Source organism: Branchiostoma belcheri, unplaced genomic scaffold (assembly GCF_001625305.1).
Source record: "Branchiostoma belcheri isolate BF01 breed outbred unplaced genomic scaffold, Haploidv18h27 scaffold155, whole genome shotgun sequence".
NCBI lineage: Eukaryota > Metazoa > Chordata > Leptocardii > Amphioxiformes > Branchiostomatidae > Branchiostoma > Branchiostoma belcheri.
Genome location: NW_017802991.1, coordinates 304,120 through 323,718, shown reverse-complemented (window position 1 = coordinate 323,718; position 19,599 = coordinate 304,120). Strand labels below are relative to the sequence as shown.

At 42.0% G+C, this 19,599-nt stretch overlaps 1 protein-coding gene across 2 annotated transcripts; it reads left to right on the top strand.

Moving 5' to 3' along the window:
• Positions 1-3,559: 3,559 nt before the first annotated feature.
• LOC109465651 lies at positions 3,560-19,589 on the top strand. Of its 2 annotated transcripts, XM_019763033.1 has the most exons (14): positions 3,560-3,644; positions 4,404-4,638; positions 6,486-6,548; positions 10,396-10,482; positions 11,562-11,732; positions 12,438-12,696; positions 13,099-13,845; positions 14,822-14,992; positions 15,648-15,842; positions 16,147-16,284; positions 16,748-16,873; positions 17,657-17,937; positions 18,301-18,486; positions 18,885-19,589. In XM_019763033.1, exons 2-14 carry the CDS (start codon positions 4,492-4,494, stop codon positions 18,990-18,992), a joined length of 2,679 nt encoding a protein of 892 aa, XP_019618592.1. In that variant the 5' UTR covers positions 3,560-3,644; positions 4,404-4,491; the 3' UTR covers positions 18,993-19,589. The 2 variants fall into 2 exon arrangements, with proteins under 2 accessions (XP_019618592.1, XP_019618591.1); XM_019763032.1 differs by lacking the exon at positions 3,560-3,644 and having other exon boundaries at positions 4,138-4,638.
• Positions 19,590-19,599: the final 10 nt, after the last annotated feature.

The window sequence follows — 19,599 nt, the reverse complement described above, 5'->3', positions numbered from 1 at the left end:
GACATAACATTTGGAAACTACTGTCGGAATGCTAACCTTATATGAGCAAATACAACCTTATATGAGACGTTCTGACGAAGTGCTATGCACAATACATTACAGGTTTTGTGCAGGTGCAGTACATTCTGCTGACGTGCTCTTTTGTAGGCTGTTTCAAGCCAAGCTTGATGTGCTGGATTTGTGATGAATGCTATATAATACCAGAGAATATTCTTATTCTTCCAGGTTTTAAGCCAATACTGTTTGTTCCAAAGTTGTAAGATATATTTCAGGTGAAGTGTTGTATAAGAAGATGTGTTTGTTGCTAACAGTGTGTTTTCACTTCATGTCACTCAAAGTACCTGTCAGAGTGTCCGTCAACCAATCAATTTGATCCATGGGTTGTTGGAGTTGTGTTAAATGGCTGATGGACACACAGTCAGAATAGACAGGGAACTAAAGCTAACTTCTGAAGCCCTGGGTTTCCACTGTACAGCTTATTTTTAAAGGCATTCCAATGCAATTTCAGGGTAGCAAAACTGGATTTTCAAAGCCTCTTAATGTATTAAGTTGAATTAATGTTATTCCATAAAATTTTTTGTACTGTGAGACAAAATTTGATGTCACTGAGGAAAAATGGTCCTTTTGTATTGTACTATTTGTAGGCTGGTGCTAGCTATAAATTTGTGGTACCCAAACAATAAAGAGACTCCTCAAATAGCTTATTTTTGTAGCCTGGAATCCATCCGTGAACGCTTTATCTTCGCTCCGTTCCTCTGCTCTGCCTGAGTGGAGGAACGGAGCGGAGATAAAGTGTTCACGGATGGATTCCAGGCTATTATTTTTGAGCTTTTTCAAATGCTTCAAATATCATCACGGGCACCATGAAATTTATTTAGATGCCTTTAGAATTCAGCACACATTCCAATCTATATTTTGTATTTCATCATTGAGAACATGGATTCCTTATTGCCTGTCAAGTCGGACTGTTGGCTCCTACAGCCAGCATGGACATATGTTTACAACATAGCCATAACTGTACATACAACACAGTCCAACAGTTGCCTGGTGTGGGCAGCCTGTAGAGCCACTTAATATTACATCTCCATAATAATGTTTGTTCCAACAGTTCTGTAACAGTTGCATTGTGAAGGATAAATTTAAGGAAACAACTAACAATATTGACCACTTCGAGCTATGAATTCATATACATGTAGACACCAGACCTGAACTTCAGGTACATGTACAAAATGTACTCCTTCAACTGACTTTACTGTCAATAACTAGTTAAAATGATAATTATAGAACTAACTAACTCAGTGCCCTTAACATCAGAAGTTACTTTATCTTTGATGTTAATGTTGTATGAAATCTGTGGAATATTAAATCGCAAATTTTATTCAACACAAGGAAATCCTCAAAAAGATAAGTGTGTTGTCATCTCAGATTTGAATGTACAAATTTTACTGTTAGATACTTTATTAGTTTACCTGTGTTTTGGTTACTAAGAGTTTATTTTGTACAGTAAATGTTAAGAAAAGTTTGGTGAGTTTTGAACATTTTGAATAAAGAGCACAGCACAACTTGTTATTGTTGAGTGTTTTAGTTTGGACTGAGAAAGACGCAGATGATGCCACATTGATGTGGAGTGTTGTGTCCATTTCTGGATAGTCCTATCTTAGCGAAGAAGACTTGTTAGTAGCATTTCCTCATAGATTATATACATGAGACCCTGATTTGCATGGTTTATGTCTATCAATGCTAAACTTAACGTAACTGAAATTGCTATCATTTACCATAAAAGATTATGGAATCATAGTGTTTTCGTATCAATTATGCAAATTAAATCCTCATCTGTATAATATCTATGGATATCCCTCTGTATCTCAGTTACATATAACATACATGTATGTTTGAGAGCCCTATCAAGAAATGCTGTGGATTCATGAAATTTTCCACTTTATGCAAAGTAGTTTCTGATTTGTATAATTTGTATCTGATTGCCTAATTCGGTACTCCCGACATATATATTATATAAACCATGGCAACCGTCAGCCTCCCTAAAAGTCTGAAACGAAATCGGCCGTACACAGGTCAAAAAAGCGAACGACGTCTGCTTGGAGGACGTTGGCTACGTTAACGACACAAATGCTTTACAACGGCTTTGGGGACTATTCCAAACCTTCAAGATGGGATGACGAACTACGTACATGTACATACGGGTCGTATCTATGGATCAAACTACCCACACTTTCGGAGGTACAAGTCATGTACTGAACAAGAGGTATTCACGTTGTCCGAAAGTGCAGGAATAGACAGGCGCTTGGATTTAATCAACAATTTATTTTACTCTTCGTATTAATAAACGTTACATCAAATATTCAACATCGTCATCATCGGTCGGCTGCAAGATCCCTCCACCGCCCCTTGTCGCGAGCAAGGTTGGCTATCTGCTTGTTTGTTTGTTTGTTTGTTTGTTTGTTTGTTTGTTCATTTATTTATTTAACCAGGAAATACATGTCGCCTATTGGCGGTTTTAAAAGATTCCTGGGGGGATAACCCCAACAAAAAACTACATGACATTATAATTATAACAAAAGATTAAAGATGAACTAACAAAGGTCAACTAAAAATAGATAAACTTATCGTGAACAAGAGGAAATCGTAACTAATTCATCAACAATCAAATGAAATAAGGTAACATAGAAGTAATTATAATCATTCAGATATCAAAGCATAATGGTAAATGCTTCTCTGTCAGTTGGTTGTAGTCATCTCCCAGAAGTTGTTGGACGTACTTTATCAATTTCATTTCATCTCAATTTATGTATACTTTTGTTTCATTATTGCCCATGTTTGAATTATTTTGATAACAATTCCTTATGTATGTATGCATTATTTCAATTCAATTATGTTTACTTTGGGTTAGTATAGAGGAGGAGGCTTAGCATAAGCTAAATAAGCTTTTTCCCTCCTCCTGCACCTGTTTTATTTATTATTAGTGTATTATGAATAAGTTTTGTTGCTGTTGTGCAAATAAACAAACAAACAAACAAACAAAACGTACTTGAAGTAGGAGGTAGGCTGTCGGCCTCGCCTGCGTCTGCCATGAGAGGGCACGTAGAGGGCGTACAGTCTAACAGGTCCATTCTCAGGCATGCGCAGAATGTGTCCCAGAAAGTTCAGCTGTCTCAGTCGCACATGCTGAATCAGCGGACTGGTTTTGGTGATGTGGTAAATACTGTTGTTTGTTAATACCCGGTCACATCAAATATTATGTGCTGAAAATATCGTTATTGTTTATTCACACATCCTATTTCCTTGGTTTATTATTACTCAACATTGCTTCGCTAGCGTCAGACCATCTGCCGTGGACTAAACCTGTCATCTACAGACTCATGATGATAATTTCTATAACTTCCTTTTTTCTGATTGTCGTTTTCGAACACCCCCTCCTTGTCAAAATGGTCGAGTCCTACAGGCAGGCCGGTGAGGTCAATAGGCACATATCAGCTGTGTTCTTAAGCACAATTACGTGGCAATGTCAATATACTTGTGTACACACTAATCGGCCCTGATTTTTCGCCAAGTGCCTGCAACAAAAGAGGCAAGGAAGGCGGAACGACGCGTTTCTCAAGTCAGGGGGAAAATTGGGAGCACTTGAGGTATGGAACCTTTGGGTGTAGGTAGTGGTGCATGGGCCTCTTTAACGGCTAATGAATGAGGCAGGCCTTAAGGAGGTCCGAAAGATCTGTGAGTCTATTCACTGTAGCTCTAAAACATATCTGAAGGGATTTTTCTTCATAACAACTTTCTAGACAACAGGCGCCGGCTGGAAAAATGAAGTACAGTGTACCAAGAGAAACCATGAAGTGATTTGTTTTTAAGTACATGTCATTGTCCGTATTTGTGTTTACGAATGACATCAGATACAGATGTAGACGTATATAATGTCCCTGCGTATATTTACAATGTTTCTTGTGAGGGAACCATGATTGAAGTGTCGCATGTTAGCCTATAAAATGGTTCACCCGTCTATATAGATGCTGAGACTTGTATGTATTTAAGTAAAAAAAAACGAGCTCACACTTGTGCAAGCACACGAGCTGTTACTGACAGTGCAACAATAGCGCAGGAATGGGTGTTTCTAATTGCTAAAGTCCGTTGGTCAACACTGCCTTTAAGGCCGCCGCGTCCAGAAAATCACGGCTCACCTAGCCGCTGCACAATATCCTCCTTGGTAAAACACACACGGACCGACGGACCCATTCAGCACAAGGAAGCCTTTTCATCCTCTTCCCGAAATACCCGTGGTCGAGAATGTGCTGTTGAATATGGTTGCTAGAGTAACGAGCTCTTAATGTGAGGTGAATGGACGCTGTTTTCTTTTCTCAATCCCAGTCTGCCAATCACGTCCTCAGCAGCGGGCCGGGCCGATATCACGACGTGAGGCAGGACGGCGCCGTCTGCAGATCGTCAGGACTGCGGTATGGGGTAGAGCCTGGCCCGGAGATGTGTTCCCTGGTGCTGCTGCGGGGTCTGGGCGCGTGTCAGGCCGTGTGCGGGGTGGTGGCGGTGTGGCTCGGCACGCTGGAGATACTGACAGCATGGACACCGTACCCGGGAGTCAGCACTCTTCCCATTGGATGCGGAATCATGGTAGGTATCATTCCATTTCTCCTTTCGCAGGTTAAATTTCATGAAACATAAGTTAACATAAAGCAAAATCGCTATTAACTATTCTCTAACGCTAGGAAATTCTATTCCCATGCAAAAGTATCAAACCCCTTGAATTAATATAAACGACTGAGCCGACCAGTTTCCTATCACTCATGTATGCCGCTGATATCTGATAACAGTCCATGTATTATAAGTGCTAAACGTTGTTCAACACGCATTAAACTGTTCATGTTGAGAAACATGTCGCGGAAACTACACCAGTTTGTCAAGATTCACATACAACATCATAAAACATGCCTGTTATTCTGTTTTCCTTCGACTAAACTCAACGCATCATAGCTGGAGAATTTGTCTTGAGATTTTGTACTCTTACAGCATGTATCACAAAAATGTATAATTCACAATGTCAGAAAGAGATTACCAAAGACAGGAGGGTGGTTATACCGGCTATACAGATACAGATAGAGAACATTTTTTCTCTTGTATTAAAGAAAGGTGTCCCGTATAGCCTGTTGCATTACGTATACGCTTGTGTTCGCGGGTTCGCTGCATTGAAAGAGTCCTGAGAATTGACTGTCAACATGCACAGCAGGGATAATTTGATATGTATATCTGAACTATTTTCACCTGGAAACAACACTGAGGTCATCAGCTGATTGTGACCATTACACCACAGCGGCGGTTCACAGTACAAACTTTCCTGCAGCGCCTTTCTGAACAGTTATCAAAACGCCAGATTTCTGTAGTGGCATCGATTTTCGGCACAGAACTGCCAGTGTAATGTTACTCAAAATGTGCTGCCTCAACAAATACCAGAAGTGCCCCGATTGTTGTTTTTTGTTGTTGTCTCGTTTGTCATCAGTAAATGCCAATGCACAGTATTGTTTAATTTCTACCCGCACGTTCTTTGCTGTATTCAGCGCTCATGTGTTTTGGCTGTCGTGTGCAGACGCTCAGAGCGAAATTCAGCTTCCCAGTTTAGGTCAGAAACCAGCAACAGGACGAAATTGCTATGTACACGTAGGCGAGTGAAAACTACAAGAAACGTCGAAATTTCCCTTCTCGACATCTGTCCGGCGAGTTTTCAATTATGACAAGTGTCCTTTCTCACAGCTGGTTCACAGTTGTTCACGGACTTGCAATAATCCGTATGTTTCTCACTTAAACACAAAGAATGTCCCTGAAAACATTTCAGTGGATACCTGTATATATATATAGGTATGCATATGGCCACCTTCAGTCCGTATTGGCCAGTATTCAGTCAGTAAAATCCTAATTAGTATCAACCATATACGAGCTTCAGCTATGGCTGAACAGTCCTATATATATACGAGAAATAATCTGTGCTACATAGGGCACATATCTGTAAGTTGCCTCAGGTCTGTAGATATGTTTTATCTGTAGCTAAGAGCGTGGTTATGTAAAATAATACTTCCTTGAAAGAAAAAACCTTGTATATTCCTGGGAATTTGAAGTGTATTCGAGAAATTCTCACTACATTCCAAATATTTGTGCCCATTTGATATTGTTGCTGGTCCGAATGTTTTGATCATCCTCAAAACTTCCCAGGTGGGAAATATCGAAGAGCATTCAAAGTGTGTTCTAACTGCAGTATAATTGCATTCTCAATATTCCTGTATAGCATTCCAACTGATACCAACATCCTGAGTATTTGGAATTAAGAATGGACTTCGAATAAGTTCATGTTTCATATTGTCACTTTTTTCTGAGATTCAGAAATATTAGCGTGAGGTCTTGCTAATGAAGTAGTATGATTTTTGTTTGTTTGTTTATTTATTTGTTTGTTTGTTTTCTCTCGCGGACAGTTTGTGCTGGTTGGCGCCCTTGGCCTGCTCCTCACGTTGGACGACACGTGTGCCGCCTGCATGGTGAGAGAACTCGTCATATCTGACAAAATTTTCATCTGAGAAGTCAAATGAGTAAATATCGATCAACATGGTTGTTTAAGGCATCCAATGCAATTTCACGGCGACAATACTGGATTCTTTAGTCAAGTTTCTGCCCATTCTAATGTGTAGTAAGTTGAGTCAATCCTATCCCATATCATACTGTTATCTGTGAGGCAAAAATTCGATGTCACTGACGGAAAATGGTTGCTTGTAAGATGGTTCTTGCTATTTATCTGTGGTTCCAGAAAATAGCGTAGGTTGTTTGGGGGATATTTTAAACGCTTCAAGTATGAAATGATGACAAAAATGTTTTTTAAAAAGTACCAATATCAGACAGATTTAGTCATATGTATATTTTTATTTTGCCGCCCTGAAATTGTATTGGATACCGATATATACAGTGTATATAAAGTCTGTAAATATAAGAAATCTGAGATTCCAAACCTCCGGACATTATATAACGCATTAGGTTCACAACGACTAATGACACTTTCAGACATCACATCAACAGCAATAAAATTATAATTAAAACATAACTAAAGCTGTAGATAGTCTGGCAAGACGACAAGGGCCCAAGAGGGAGAAGAATTAAAACAGTAAGCAGCTTTGGCAATGTCCACAACAAATATTAGAAAGTCAATAAGACACACACACATTAACAACACCGTCAGTGGGTAGTAACTTCACAACATGTGTGTACAAAATGGAAACATCACAATACAGGTTAAAATAACTTCCTGAAAGTTGTGTGGTATAAGTCCATTTGAAATATATTTGAAACTGTCGCACCGAGATAAATAACAACCATGTTTTGTGACCTGTACACCCCCATTCTTGTGGAAGTTGTTGGAACCAGATCGGCTTAGCTCATACAGGGGACATAACAGACGATACCACACGGCAAACAGCAAGGGGGTGTAGAATTATTTTACCGTAATATGACAATACGACATAAATACCCCAAATCACCTTGTTTATTTGGAACCTAAGTAACAAATAGTACGGTCCTGTGGTATAACGGCAGGGAGTTTGACCCAGAATCCAGAGGTATTTGGTTGAAATCCTGCCATGTCACCGATCTCGTGCCCTTGGGAAAGGCACTTTGCACGACTTTCCTCACTTCATCCAGGTGTAAAATACTAGTAGGTACCTGGCTTCGGTTAAGGAGGTAAAAGATGGTGGAAGGAAGATCCTCGCTATGTCTGTTTGTTCCGAAAGTGACTCAGTAGATGATACATTGGGTACTCAGAACACTTGACGTAACATGGCACAGCTGCCTGTCTAGTAGTGCTTACACGCCTGGTCGAGTATGCCCGCTGTGTGCCGGCTGTAACCGGACACCGTGGTTTGTTTTAGCTTCGTTTGTCTTTCTTCTTTGCAGCATTGCCATTTTGTGTATGCTTGTTGTTAAAGGCATCAAATGACATGTCAGGGCCGCAAAACTTTATTTTGATGTAGTAAGTTGAATCAATCCTATCCCATAGCTTACTGATATCTGTGAGGCAAAAATGTGACGGAAAATGGTTGCTTGTTTTGTGTCTCAGGCTTGTTCCGGCATGGGCGGCACCCAAAAAAAATAAAGATACGCCTCACATAGCAGGTATTTGAGACTGTTTCAAGTATGAAATGATGACGAAGAGATACAAAGAAATGGCAATATCAGATAGATTTCCTCACGAGAACGAGAGAACCTGTGACTGGACTGTCATGAAAGTTGGTACGTGGGTTACTTTGAAAGAGAGGACAAATATCAACTTTATTCAGTAGGGACCTCATTTGCATAAATAACAAGAAATCTTTAGAACATGTAAGTTAGCTGGGTAGTGAATGAATTTCAGATTTCTTCATGTCTCTCTCAGATAATATTTGTTTAACAGCATCATTTGTTTTAACGGCAATATACTGTTTCTATATGTACTCGGTAAAGACATTGATGAATATGTGACTCCCCTATGACACAAAGGGACACAAGTCTACTCAGAACCACTCGTGCATCTTGTATTGACACCCGCTACCATGAACCTGACATCCCGTGACAGGTTCATGGTACATGTGCAAGCTCAAACCCTGTAACGGTCCGGGTAGACAATGGAATGTTTGGCCTTTGAGATTTGGATTTCGCTCCGTATCAAAAGGGCATGAGGTAACATTTTTGCACCATATATTGAAATATTTTATATAAAAATATTAATGTGACTGTAATTTGCTTCTAAGTTCAACGTATTGTGAAATTATCTCACATTTATGGTTGGCATAAAAACAGCCCAAACGAGGCGCATTCAGCTTTTGCCACCACAAATCTGATGCAATTTCAGGGCGGCAAACACGGATTTTTCAAGTCAATTTCTTTCTTCATTTTTTAATGTAGTAAGTTGAATTAGCCCATAGCAAACTAATACTAGTGAGACAAAATATGATGTAGGTAACAGGAAACGATTGATTGTACCATAGGCTGGTTCTAGCTATCTGTTAATGATCCTCAAAAACAAAGAGACTCCTGACGTAGCTCGTTTTTAGTGCCGTTTTTGGGTGTGTTGGGATGGGTCATCAATCATCGTGATATTTGGTGTGTTGGTAAGTGTCTACAACATGAAGGATAAGTTCAATACTGGTACTGCAGCAGAGCGTCCAATTTTTGTTTCTAATGATATGAATGTGAATGTGGCTCTTGGGTAGCAGATACCTTTTTAGTTTATCCTCACGTTTATGTCCTTTGACAGCTTTTCTAAAACTACGGTGGAAGTTTTGTCGGAGAAATACTCAATAAATGGTTGATGATTTTTGTTCTGTAATTACACTTCCATGATAGAACTTTTTAACATGTGACGCAGGTATCGTACCGGAGTTTCTTACGATTTCGATATCGTAGTTAGGGTTGGCCTCAGGCCGAGGAGCTTTCATTCTGTCAACAAAAACAAACAGGAAAATTTCGATGGAAAATGGGGCCTTGCTGTTAGATGTGACCTCTAAATACCATCTGTTGCCGCTGTATTTCGGTTATTGAAACTTTCACTGTGGTGAAAATTATAGTTTACTCAACACGCTTTTCATAACTCTTCTTCTTCTCTTCTTTGGCAGTTCAGTCTACGGTAGACTAGACCGCTTTGAAAATAAAAGTTGTCCCAGCTGCAGAGAAGCTTCCAATCTGTGAAAAAGAAACTCCATCTGTTGTGACTTGCCATCAGAGGACAAGACTTTATCATCGCTGCCTCGGACCAGTAAAACGGCTTGCTGGGTGACCAGTATTACTCCACTAGCGAACTAAACTGACAATATACTAGTAGTAATACGTCGATGAAGGTTAGACATCCAGGTAATACGATACGCCAATAAGCAGTTTTGAGAGCAAAAAAGCAGCACTGAGAGCTGAGAACCCAGTCACTGACGAAAGTTAGTGGATACTAGCTTAAACGTCTAACTGTTTCCAAAATCATATCCAGTTGCTTGAGTAACTGCTTTTTGGCGTACTAGCAGTAATGACTGACGACCTTTATTGTATATTTCTGCCACACTTGGCTGAGTACAGATGTAGCACTTCTGATGTACGTATCATCGCGCACCACGTGATTCAAACCCCGACAGACTAGACAGACTACAGGTGGAAGGAGCCGGAATGAAAATCCTGTCTCATTCTGAAAATCCAGTCTCATTCTGAAAATCCTGTCTCATTCTGAGCGCGTCCCGAATAGAGTATCCCGGCCTATCCCGTGCAGCCGACCCGACTGTTTCCTCGCTGTCAGATCTCCATGCCTGTCCAGGATACTCGGCTTCTCACGCAGTATCCGCGCTAGCTAGCTCAATAAACTATGTCATGTTGTTATTCCAGATGGGTCTCCTGACGATCCAGTCCACGCTGAACTGCCTGCTCCTCGCGCCGCTGGCCTGTATCTCAGCTGTTCTTGGCGTGCTGCACGTAAGTACAATCATAGTAAAACGTTAAACTTTATTCCAACACACAGTTTACAGAGAGATCAAATTTTCAGCGACCACTGTCGCCTTCATCAGGATAAAAAAATTTGATCTCTCTGTAAACTGTGTGTTGGAATAAAGTTTAACGTTTTACTATGATTACTACCAACACAGATGAACTTTCATGATAAGTACAATGATGTTATTCTTATATTTGTTAGTTCTTGTTGTTAGATTTTAATTCAATGTAAAAAGTTCAAACTTGACTAGTATTCCTGATGCCCATACACGCCACCTCGATACCCTCACCACTCAATCAAATTAAGTCGTTATTACTAATCATGTGCATCTCCAATAACCTAAACCCCAAAATACGCTAATCCGTCCATAACGTCTGGAGTAATATCAAATTAGTTATTCCGACAAAAACGCCTCTGCAGTTCCAGAAAAAGGTGCTAGGAGATCCAAACTACCTGTCACTTCATTGTCAGCTAAAGAGCTATCTATCACTTCAGTTTGGTGGCCGAACATTCTTCAGATCAAAAGATACAAAACCCGGAAGTCCTGTTGCAGTACCATAACAAGTTAATTGACCTCGATCTCAGCCTTCGTTTTGGGGACACCTACCCACATTTCAAATATCCACAAATTATTGAGTTATGATGAACATAGAAAAAGACACGCGCGCACACACACACACACATACACACACACACACACACACACACATACACACACACACACACACACACACATACACACGCGCACGCACGCACATACACAAACACACGCACGCACATACACACATACACTTACAAACGCACACACACAGAAACACGCACACACACACACACACACGCGCACGAACGCACACACACACACACACACACACACACATACACAACCAAAACAATGCAAACAAGGCCACAACATACGGAGACAACAAGATTGACAAGGTGTACCAAAGAAATGGGTTCAGTCATCGTTAGAGGACCGGAATATGAAACCTTGCTTCCGTCACTACAAAACTGCGCGGCTTACTGTTTATGTCTTTAATAATATCTTTCTTCACATTCCGTCCAGACCTGTCAGACACGGGCCGGATCTGGAGACACGTCAACTCACGACTGGCACCTTCACCTGGAGATAGGGATCATCTGCGCATGTGTAGTGGAGGCAGGGGCGGCGGGAGTGACTGCTGTCCTGTGCGGCTGCTGCGAGATTTTCGGCTGCAGAGAAAAGACAAATGTCGAGGTAAACGTGTCCAGAAAAACACAACTTTTCCCGTGGTGGCATTATCCTAATCAACAAGGGATTTCTGTGTCATTTCGGAATGTGCTTAGTAGTGAATAATAGTGAATTATTTGAGACTTTACCGATTGCGATAGTCAAAAATGAAGTTCTCAAGATAGACTGTAAGTAGACCGCGTGTGTGTGTGTGTGTCTATGTGTGTCTTTGTGTCTCTGGGTGTGTCTCTGTGTGTCTTTGTGTGTGTGTGTGTGTGTGTGTGTGTGTGTGTGTCTATGTGTGTCTTTGTGTCTGTGTGTGTGTCTATGTGTGTCTTTGTGTGTGTGTGTGTGTGTGTGTCTATGTGTGTCTTTGTGTCTGTGTGTGTGTCTATGTGTGTCTTTGTGTGTGTGTGTGTGTGTGTGTGTGTGTGTGTGTGTGTGTGTGTGTGTGTGTGTGTGTGTGTGCGTGTGTGTGCGTGTGTGCGCGTGTGTGTGTTTGTACGTGCGTGTGTCTCCATGTGTGTCTATGCATGTGTTTGTGGTATTGGAAAGCCATTAGGATATGCATAGTTTACCCCTCCTTATCCTTTCCATCCACAGCCCTTTCAAAGATTTTAGGACGTTTTCTACAATAATGGCTACACTTGCAGTCACCTGGATGGAATAATCTGCATTTGCTAGCAAATCTTGTATTTCTAGTTGACATAATGTTTACCATTCCGTTTGCAGACGGTGGCTCTGAAAGAAACAACCCAGGCGAACATGTGTAAAGGAAAAACAAAGTGTATGACGAACGTTCCTGTAAGCAGGAATGTCAGCGATGCAAAGAAAGCCCGTTCCCAAACACACGCACCGTCCCGTGTGGACGGGCCGGACAGACGGAAGTCTGCCGCCGCTCAGAGATCAGCTGCTCGGCCGCTAGACGTCCTGCCGCCGAAAAGATCCGGATTAAGATTGTTTGTTGGAAGAGCGGAGAGCTGTTCAAATGGTAATAATCAACTTATTTTCATACATCCCTTCTATTCACCTGACAGCAACGCAAAACAGAAACTAGTTGAAACACTAGAGGCAAGTAGAAACAGGAAAACCCCTGGAAAACTCACACTGAACGCGGTCAGCCAGGTTACAACCCAGCACCATAACCGCTCGGCCAAAAGGTCCGGACCCATTGGACTGGGTCAGTTAATGGCGCTTCAAGCTTTAACTCCACTGTTACATATCAGTAACTTTATCGAAATGGTTCAAAATAAAAATAAGCTTAAGAGCCATCAAAATTGGTCGTACTTTTCTGTTCTTGTTATTTTTTACAGTGGATGAGACATGTGAATGATGCCATTGTATGATACAGATGTTGAGTTGTTTGACCTGATTTGTTGACTTTATTACACAGATACGTCAACAGCCGTCCAGCCGAGAATTACCTTAGAAGAACTGGGATCCTTCCAACAGACTTCTGAGTCCAGAAGGTCGTCTGTTGTGGAGACATGGGCACCTGAAGCTCCGCTGCCAGGGTCCACACAGGACAGTATAGAGCTGACGGCGTGTGGCGTACAAACACTTCCGATGTCAGAGGACAAGACACCTGACGTCACTGAAGATGAAGAGAGCGCGTCTCGGAGACCACCGGTCTTTCTTAAACCTCTTGATTCAGCCCGCATCCCTCCCAGACTTGTGCGAAATAGGCTGGATCCTGAGCACGTCGGATCTACCGCAAGTTTTGTGTCACTAGACGGGAGTTCCTGCGACCTGTCACCGATCTGGAACTCAAACGACATGCCGGGCAGGGGCGACAGGCGGCCTCCTGTCAGAAAGCCGCTGCCTCCTCCATCTGTACTGAAAACTTCAACAGTACTGCCAGCAGAAAGGTCTCCCGATTTTTACAAACCAGACGGTTTTAAAACTCACAAGATGCCGCCACTAGACAATTCCAAACCAAGAGACTTTGACTGTCCGCAGGACGAGGACGTGGAGACATTCACACTTAGAAGAGATTCTTTGGAAACGTTTGAAGAAGATGCGATTCCGTCTAAAGTGATGACAAAGTCGACGATGGACAACGATGAAAGGGTCAGAAATGACATGAATGACGTACCCTTAACGGCAGTTACCAAAAAGCCGGAGTTCTATAGTTCTTCAGGTAAGTGGAGTATGTTCAGACTATGTCGATGAAGGTTAGACATCCAGGTAATATGATACGCCAAAAAAGCAGTTACTCAAGCAACTTGATATGACTTTGGAAACGGTCAGACGTTTCAGCTTGTATCCACTAGCTTTCGTCAGTGACTGAGAGACCAGAGGAGAATTGCGGGTTTATAAGCACAAACTGACGAAAGCTAGTGAATACTAGCTGAAACGTCTGACCGTTTCCAAAATCATATCCAGTTGCTTGAGTAACTGCTTTTTTGGCGTATGTTCAGACTAGTACAGAACATATGAGGCCCATTCAATGTTCCATTGGTTTTTTGACACTTTAGCACTTGGACAGGAAGAAAGGGATTGTAGATGAGTGTACGTGAACTGCCTGTCACAAAAGTTTTAAAACTTGGGTTCAGTCTATCATATATCCGCTGCTGTTCTATGATTGACATCACCAGCGGTCATACAAAATACAGAACAATAGACATCAGTAATGTGCACAAATGTGAGTTAGAAAATGCCAATGACTGGCTGGAAACACATTTTGAGCTGTTCCTTACATATTATCCCTATTATTTGGTCATGGTATTTTGTGCACAATGCCATTAAATCATAGCATGAAAGTTCATCTGTGTTGGTACAAGTCATTATGAAATAAAGACTAAAAAAGTATGCTTTAACTCCCAACACTTAGATTACAGGGACTTACCCAAATTTTCGGTTGACTCCATCAACCTTGTTCACGGAATGGACCCGTCTACTCTTGGAACGTGACGTCAGAGACACGTGACCGTAGTAGCGGGTCATACGTGCCAGATAACTTGTGTCGCCCCCCGTCGTCTCTGTTCAGGGTAGGTCTGTGATCTAAGTGTTGGAAGTTAAAGCTTAGCCATTAAATCTTATATACATTAAGCCAGTCATTGGCCCAATGTATATAAGATCCTTCATGGTCTCTTACATATTGTCCATATAACTAGGTAGCGGTGCTCGGTCGAGCATACCTTCTACCGGAGGCCATGTTGACGGCGTGAGCACGAAGATACCGGCGGTGACGGAGGAGTCTCTGATGATGCTGGATGCTGTAGACAGGGAACTGGACGAGGCAGAGACGCTGATACAGTCAGGCAGCAGACGGCAGTGTTCAGCCGGTACGGTTACCTGTTCATAATCAGAACTGCTATCTATTGATCCCAAACCTCCGTTTCAAATACAGTCAAACTTGGTCCAGCGACCATTTCCATAAAACGACCATCGGTCTAAGACGACCGGTTTTTGCCGGTCCCGAATTTCCAAGCATTAAGCATTGTGCTCAAGGTGGGTGTATGTGTTTTTCGCCCAATTTTGTGCCTGTCATGTACCAACGTTATATCATATCGTATTAAGCTTGCTTATTTGTAATGTATGGCAATTTCCTTATAACTTTAATCCTCCTTTCCCTGACGAACACTTCAAATTTTCATAACTTTATTTAGGGGAACGAGTGAGCGAGTGAGTGAGTTAGTTAGTGAGTTAGTGAGTTAGTAAATGAGTGAGTGTGTGAGTGTGTGAATGGGTGAGTTAGTGAGTGAGTGAGTGAGTGAGTGAGTGAGTGAGTGAGTGAGTGAGTGAGTGAGTGAGTGAGTGAGTGAGTGAGTGAGTGTGAGAGTGAGTGAGTGAGTGAGTTAGTACGGTGAGATAGTGAGTGAGTGAGTGAATGAGTGAGTGAGTGAGTGAGAGTGAGTGAGTGAGTGAGTGAGTGAGTGAGTGAGTGGTTGAGTGATGTTATAGCTAAAGGTTATATTCTTTCCATTGTACCTAACCCAGGTTTAAGACGGGCTGATGAGTACAGTAACACGACCGACAAGAGCGACAAACACACGACAGCTCACGACGGTTCTGAGATCATGTCTCGGTTAGATCCGGACGTCCAGAAGGGACGAGTTCTCGCTGTATCCCAGAAACCATCACTTCTACTGGAAAATGAAGGACAGCCGGTGGACAGTATGAAAGCAAGAAAAGGTAGGGATGCTCGTAGATTTATGTGTGTGTGTGCTTAAATGTGTAACGGTAAAGTTAACATTGGCGCAAATTATAGAAATATGAAGTACAAAAAGTCTATGGCCTGACCTTTGTAGTCGTTTTATTTGCAACCTTGTCCACTGACCAGTCACCAAAATACAGGACAATCTGGCGTATCGGACCGGATAAATGTTTTGGTAATGGCAAAGAAAAACAGCTATTAAACTAATCATAATCATAAAAAATATATCTACCTGAAGAGGGTAGTGTATCTACTAGTGTATGATGTTTTTTTTTTCACCAGACCACAGCGGCCAATACTGTCTCTCCGTGAAAAGGGCGGCAAGCTTTGATCTCTGTAAGAAAGATGACGTCACGGATGTTGAACGTGAGCTGGCTGAGGCAGAACAGCTGATCCAACGGTCATCGGAGCTGGAAAACGGTCAGTTTCACACGGACAGCAAGACACAGATAACATCAAACATTCTTTGTGACCTGACTACACAAAACTTACCACTGGTAATAAACCCATATGCCGACTTAAAAGGTTCCACGACCACATACTAGGGGCGGGTGGATATAACGTTTTGTAGAATGCTTAACGCGTTCTTTTGCCGACTACCCTACAACCAGCCGCTCAGAGAATTCTAGAAAACACAGTATCAAAACTCCCACCTGCCCGGAGGCCTGCACAGGAGGCTAAACACATACCACCATTTTCTTTTAACTTGGAGGCTGATGCCACGTGTAAAAGTCCCACACTATCAAATACTATCTATTATAGTGGATTGAATTATATGCAAACGAGCCGTGAATAGAAGCATGACTTTTCCTTGGTATGCAAATAAAGGCGTAATTTGCATAAGTTCTATATTATTATTGATTATCAGCGTGTTTGTCCCCAGGCATGACAGACCGGCCGTCAGGACAGGACCCGGCAGGCGCGGCACCGGTCTCCGCCGGCAGGGCTGACGTCGATGAACACATGGAGGCCGCTGAGACGCTGATCCAGATGTACGAGGTCACAGAGGGTGCGTTTGTTTGTTTGTTTGTTTGTTTGTTTGTTTATTTATTTATCAAGGAATCTCCAGTTAAATGACAACACAACTACTGCTCTTCCTGGAGCCTTTTATATTAGATACATAATATTATAAGGGACTGATATTTTCCGACATTTTTTATGTAATTGGTTGTAATTGTCAAATCTCAAGTAGCCGTCGCCACTTTGCCTCTCAAAATGCAGGAAAATGTGTTATTGAAGGTTTAAAAATGCAAAATTTGCCTGGGGAGCAAGTTCCCGGACCCCCTAACATTGCTCGCGCCTTTTGCGCTCAACTCTCGCCTTCTGCGCTCGGTCCCCCTCTTCAAGCATTTATGGACGCACTCGAGGAGGGGAACACAGGGGACACTAACCTCCTTGCTTTAATGTACACCTCGTTACATATATTTCGTCAACGATCACTCTTTCTCACCATTTCAGATACCGAATCTAGTGGAGTTCGAAAAAAAATGCGTCAATTTACCGTTAAGCGTTACCAACCGTCCTGAATTTACCGTTAAGCGTTACCAACCGTCCTGAATTTACCGTTAAGCGTTACCAACCGTCCTGAATACCGTTAAGCGTTGTCGGGCGTACCAGTTGCCAGGACCCCCCCCCCCCGGAGACCCTCGGGAAAAGGAGAAAGGAGCATAACTGAACCTTCGGGGCATTAAGCATTCATAGACATTATAAAATGATTTTATCAATGCCCGCCAGAACTGAAATCATTGTGATCATTCTTTTTGAATGAGTGTGAATCCTGGTGTTTTTTCAGCCCTGCAGAAGGCCATGGCCCTGAGGAACCTACCGGCGCTGGAGGCCGCCATCACCGCCGTGCAGAGGGCCGGGGTGGAGGACAAAGTTAAACACGAGATAAACAGGGCAAACAAACTGCTCCTGTCCCTGCGGCAACTGGACAAGTTGAAACAAGAAGTTCTGAAGCTGCGGCAGAGCACGGTGTCGGAGATCCGCAGCTATAACAAGCCCCACCCAGCGGTCAAAACCGTCATGACAGCCGTGTACCTGCTGCTGGGCACCAGGGAGAAAGACACGGAGGTGACTTCTGGGAGAAAAAGAACTTGTTTCTTACTTATCTAAAATTTCTGACTGCCATTAAGAAATCTTAAATCATCTTACATCGTCTTGTTACTATTCTTTATGGCGACGCCCAGCGGCGAGCCTAAAAGTATGATTTTTGTAGTCAGTCTTCAGGAATTCTAACAAATACGTCTGTTATTTTCTACGAAAGCCAAAATCACATCTATTTGTCTCCGTGAATAGGTTTTCTCTCATGCAGACCTTTAGAAGGGAGTTTCTTCATGAGGCAGTGTCATATTTCGATATGACACCGTGTCACTGACACTGTGTATCAATGACACAAAGAGAACCTAATTCAGTTGACCCTCCACTGTGTTACAGAACTGGCAGTCAGTGCAGATTCTCCTCAGTAAGGCTGGTGCAGAGGGGCTGAAGAGACGAGTGTCTGCTTGTAACGTAGCTAAGATCCCCGTGGCAGTGGCCAACAGGTCCCGGCAGTTCCTGGGCAAGTACAACCTGGACGAGATCAGAGACGTCAGCGCAGGAGCCGCCACTCTATACTTATGGGTTGGTATTTCATCAATCTTTCTAAACTAATGCTCCAAAAAGAACGACAGACGAAGAATTGTATGCGTCTGTTTGAATGTTTTTCTTCTTTCGATTGGACTAAACTTTCGCGTCGTTTGGCGTAATGACAGAGCGTTTGGCTCGGAACCAAGAGGTCCCGAGTTCGACTCCTGTCATGTCACCAATCTTATGCCCTAGGGAAAGGCACTTTACACAACTTTCCTCACCTAGCTTGGGTGAAAATGAGTATGCCTGTTGTCCGTGCACCTGTGTAAACTTGATAAGTTCACAAAACTTGAGTGTGCCGTCGTCGTGTCTTGTGATAAATGTTGGAGTAGAAAAAAACTTTCATCCTTCCAAATCATTAATATATTTCCATCGTTTGGTTTCCTATGCAGGCAACAGGTGTTGTCCAGGAGGTTCGGGACAGAGCGAGAGAGCAGAGACAGCTCAACTTCCTGTCACCCACCTCCTCATCCACCGCTGACACAGACACTACAACATAGCAACCTTTCCAGAACTGGTGTCTCAAGCTTTGGAGTCTTTTCTTGTAGTCATATTCAGAATTGGAAGAGGTAAACTTAGAGACTGAGTATAAAATATCATCTGAAGTAATTGTACTACAAGTACTCAATTTCACTATAAACATACGATGTTCTTCCAGGGAAGTCATTTAGCGTAAGTCTTCGTAGACTGCACTATAAATACATGCTCGCAAGGTGTTTAAATGTGCAGGTAAAAACGAAATAGGCCATACACATTGTTAAAGGAAGAATATTTCTTAAAATGGGCTGAATATTTGAATCTGCCTATGTACGTTTCAGCAGAATGGCATTGTAATTCTGATTTAATAATTTGTCTGGAAACTTCTGTTGATATTTAGAAATGATAATGGATTATTCCGTTTGAATGTGTACAATTTGCTACTGCAAACCTTTAGAACTTCATATTAAAAACAAGATCGACTTTGCATTTTCGACTGTACCTTCGAGTAAAATGCATAATTAATAAAAGATATTGATACTGATAAATAAAATACTGAGAGTATATCTATTTGTATATTTATAACAAGTACATTAATTTTTTATATCTAGTATCTACTTGCCAGAAAGA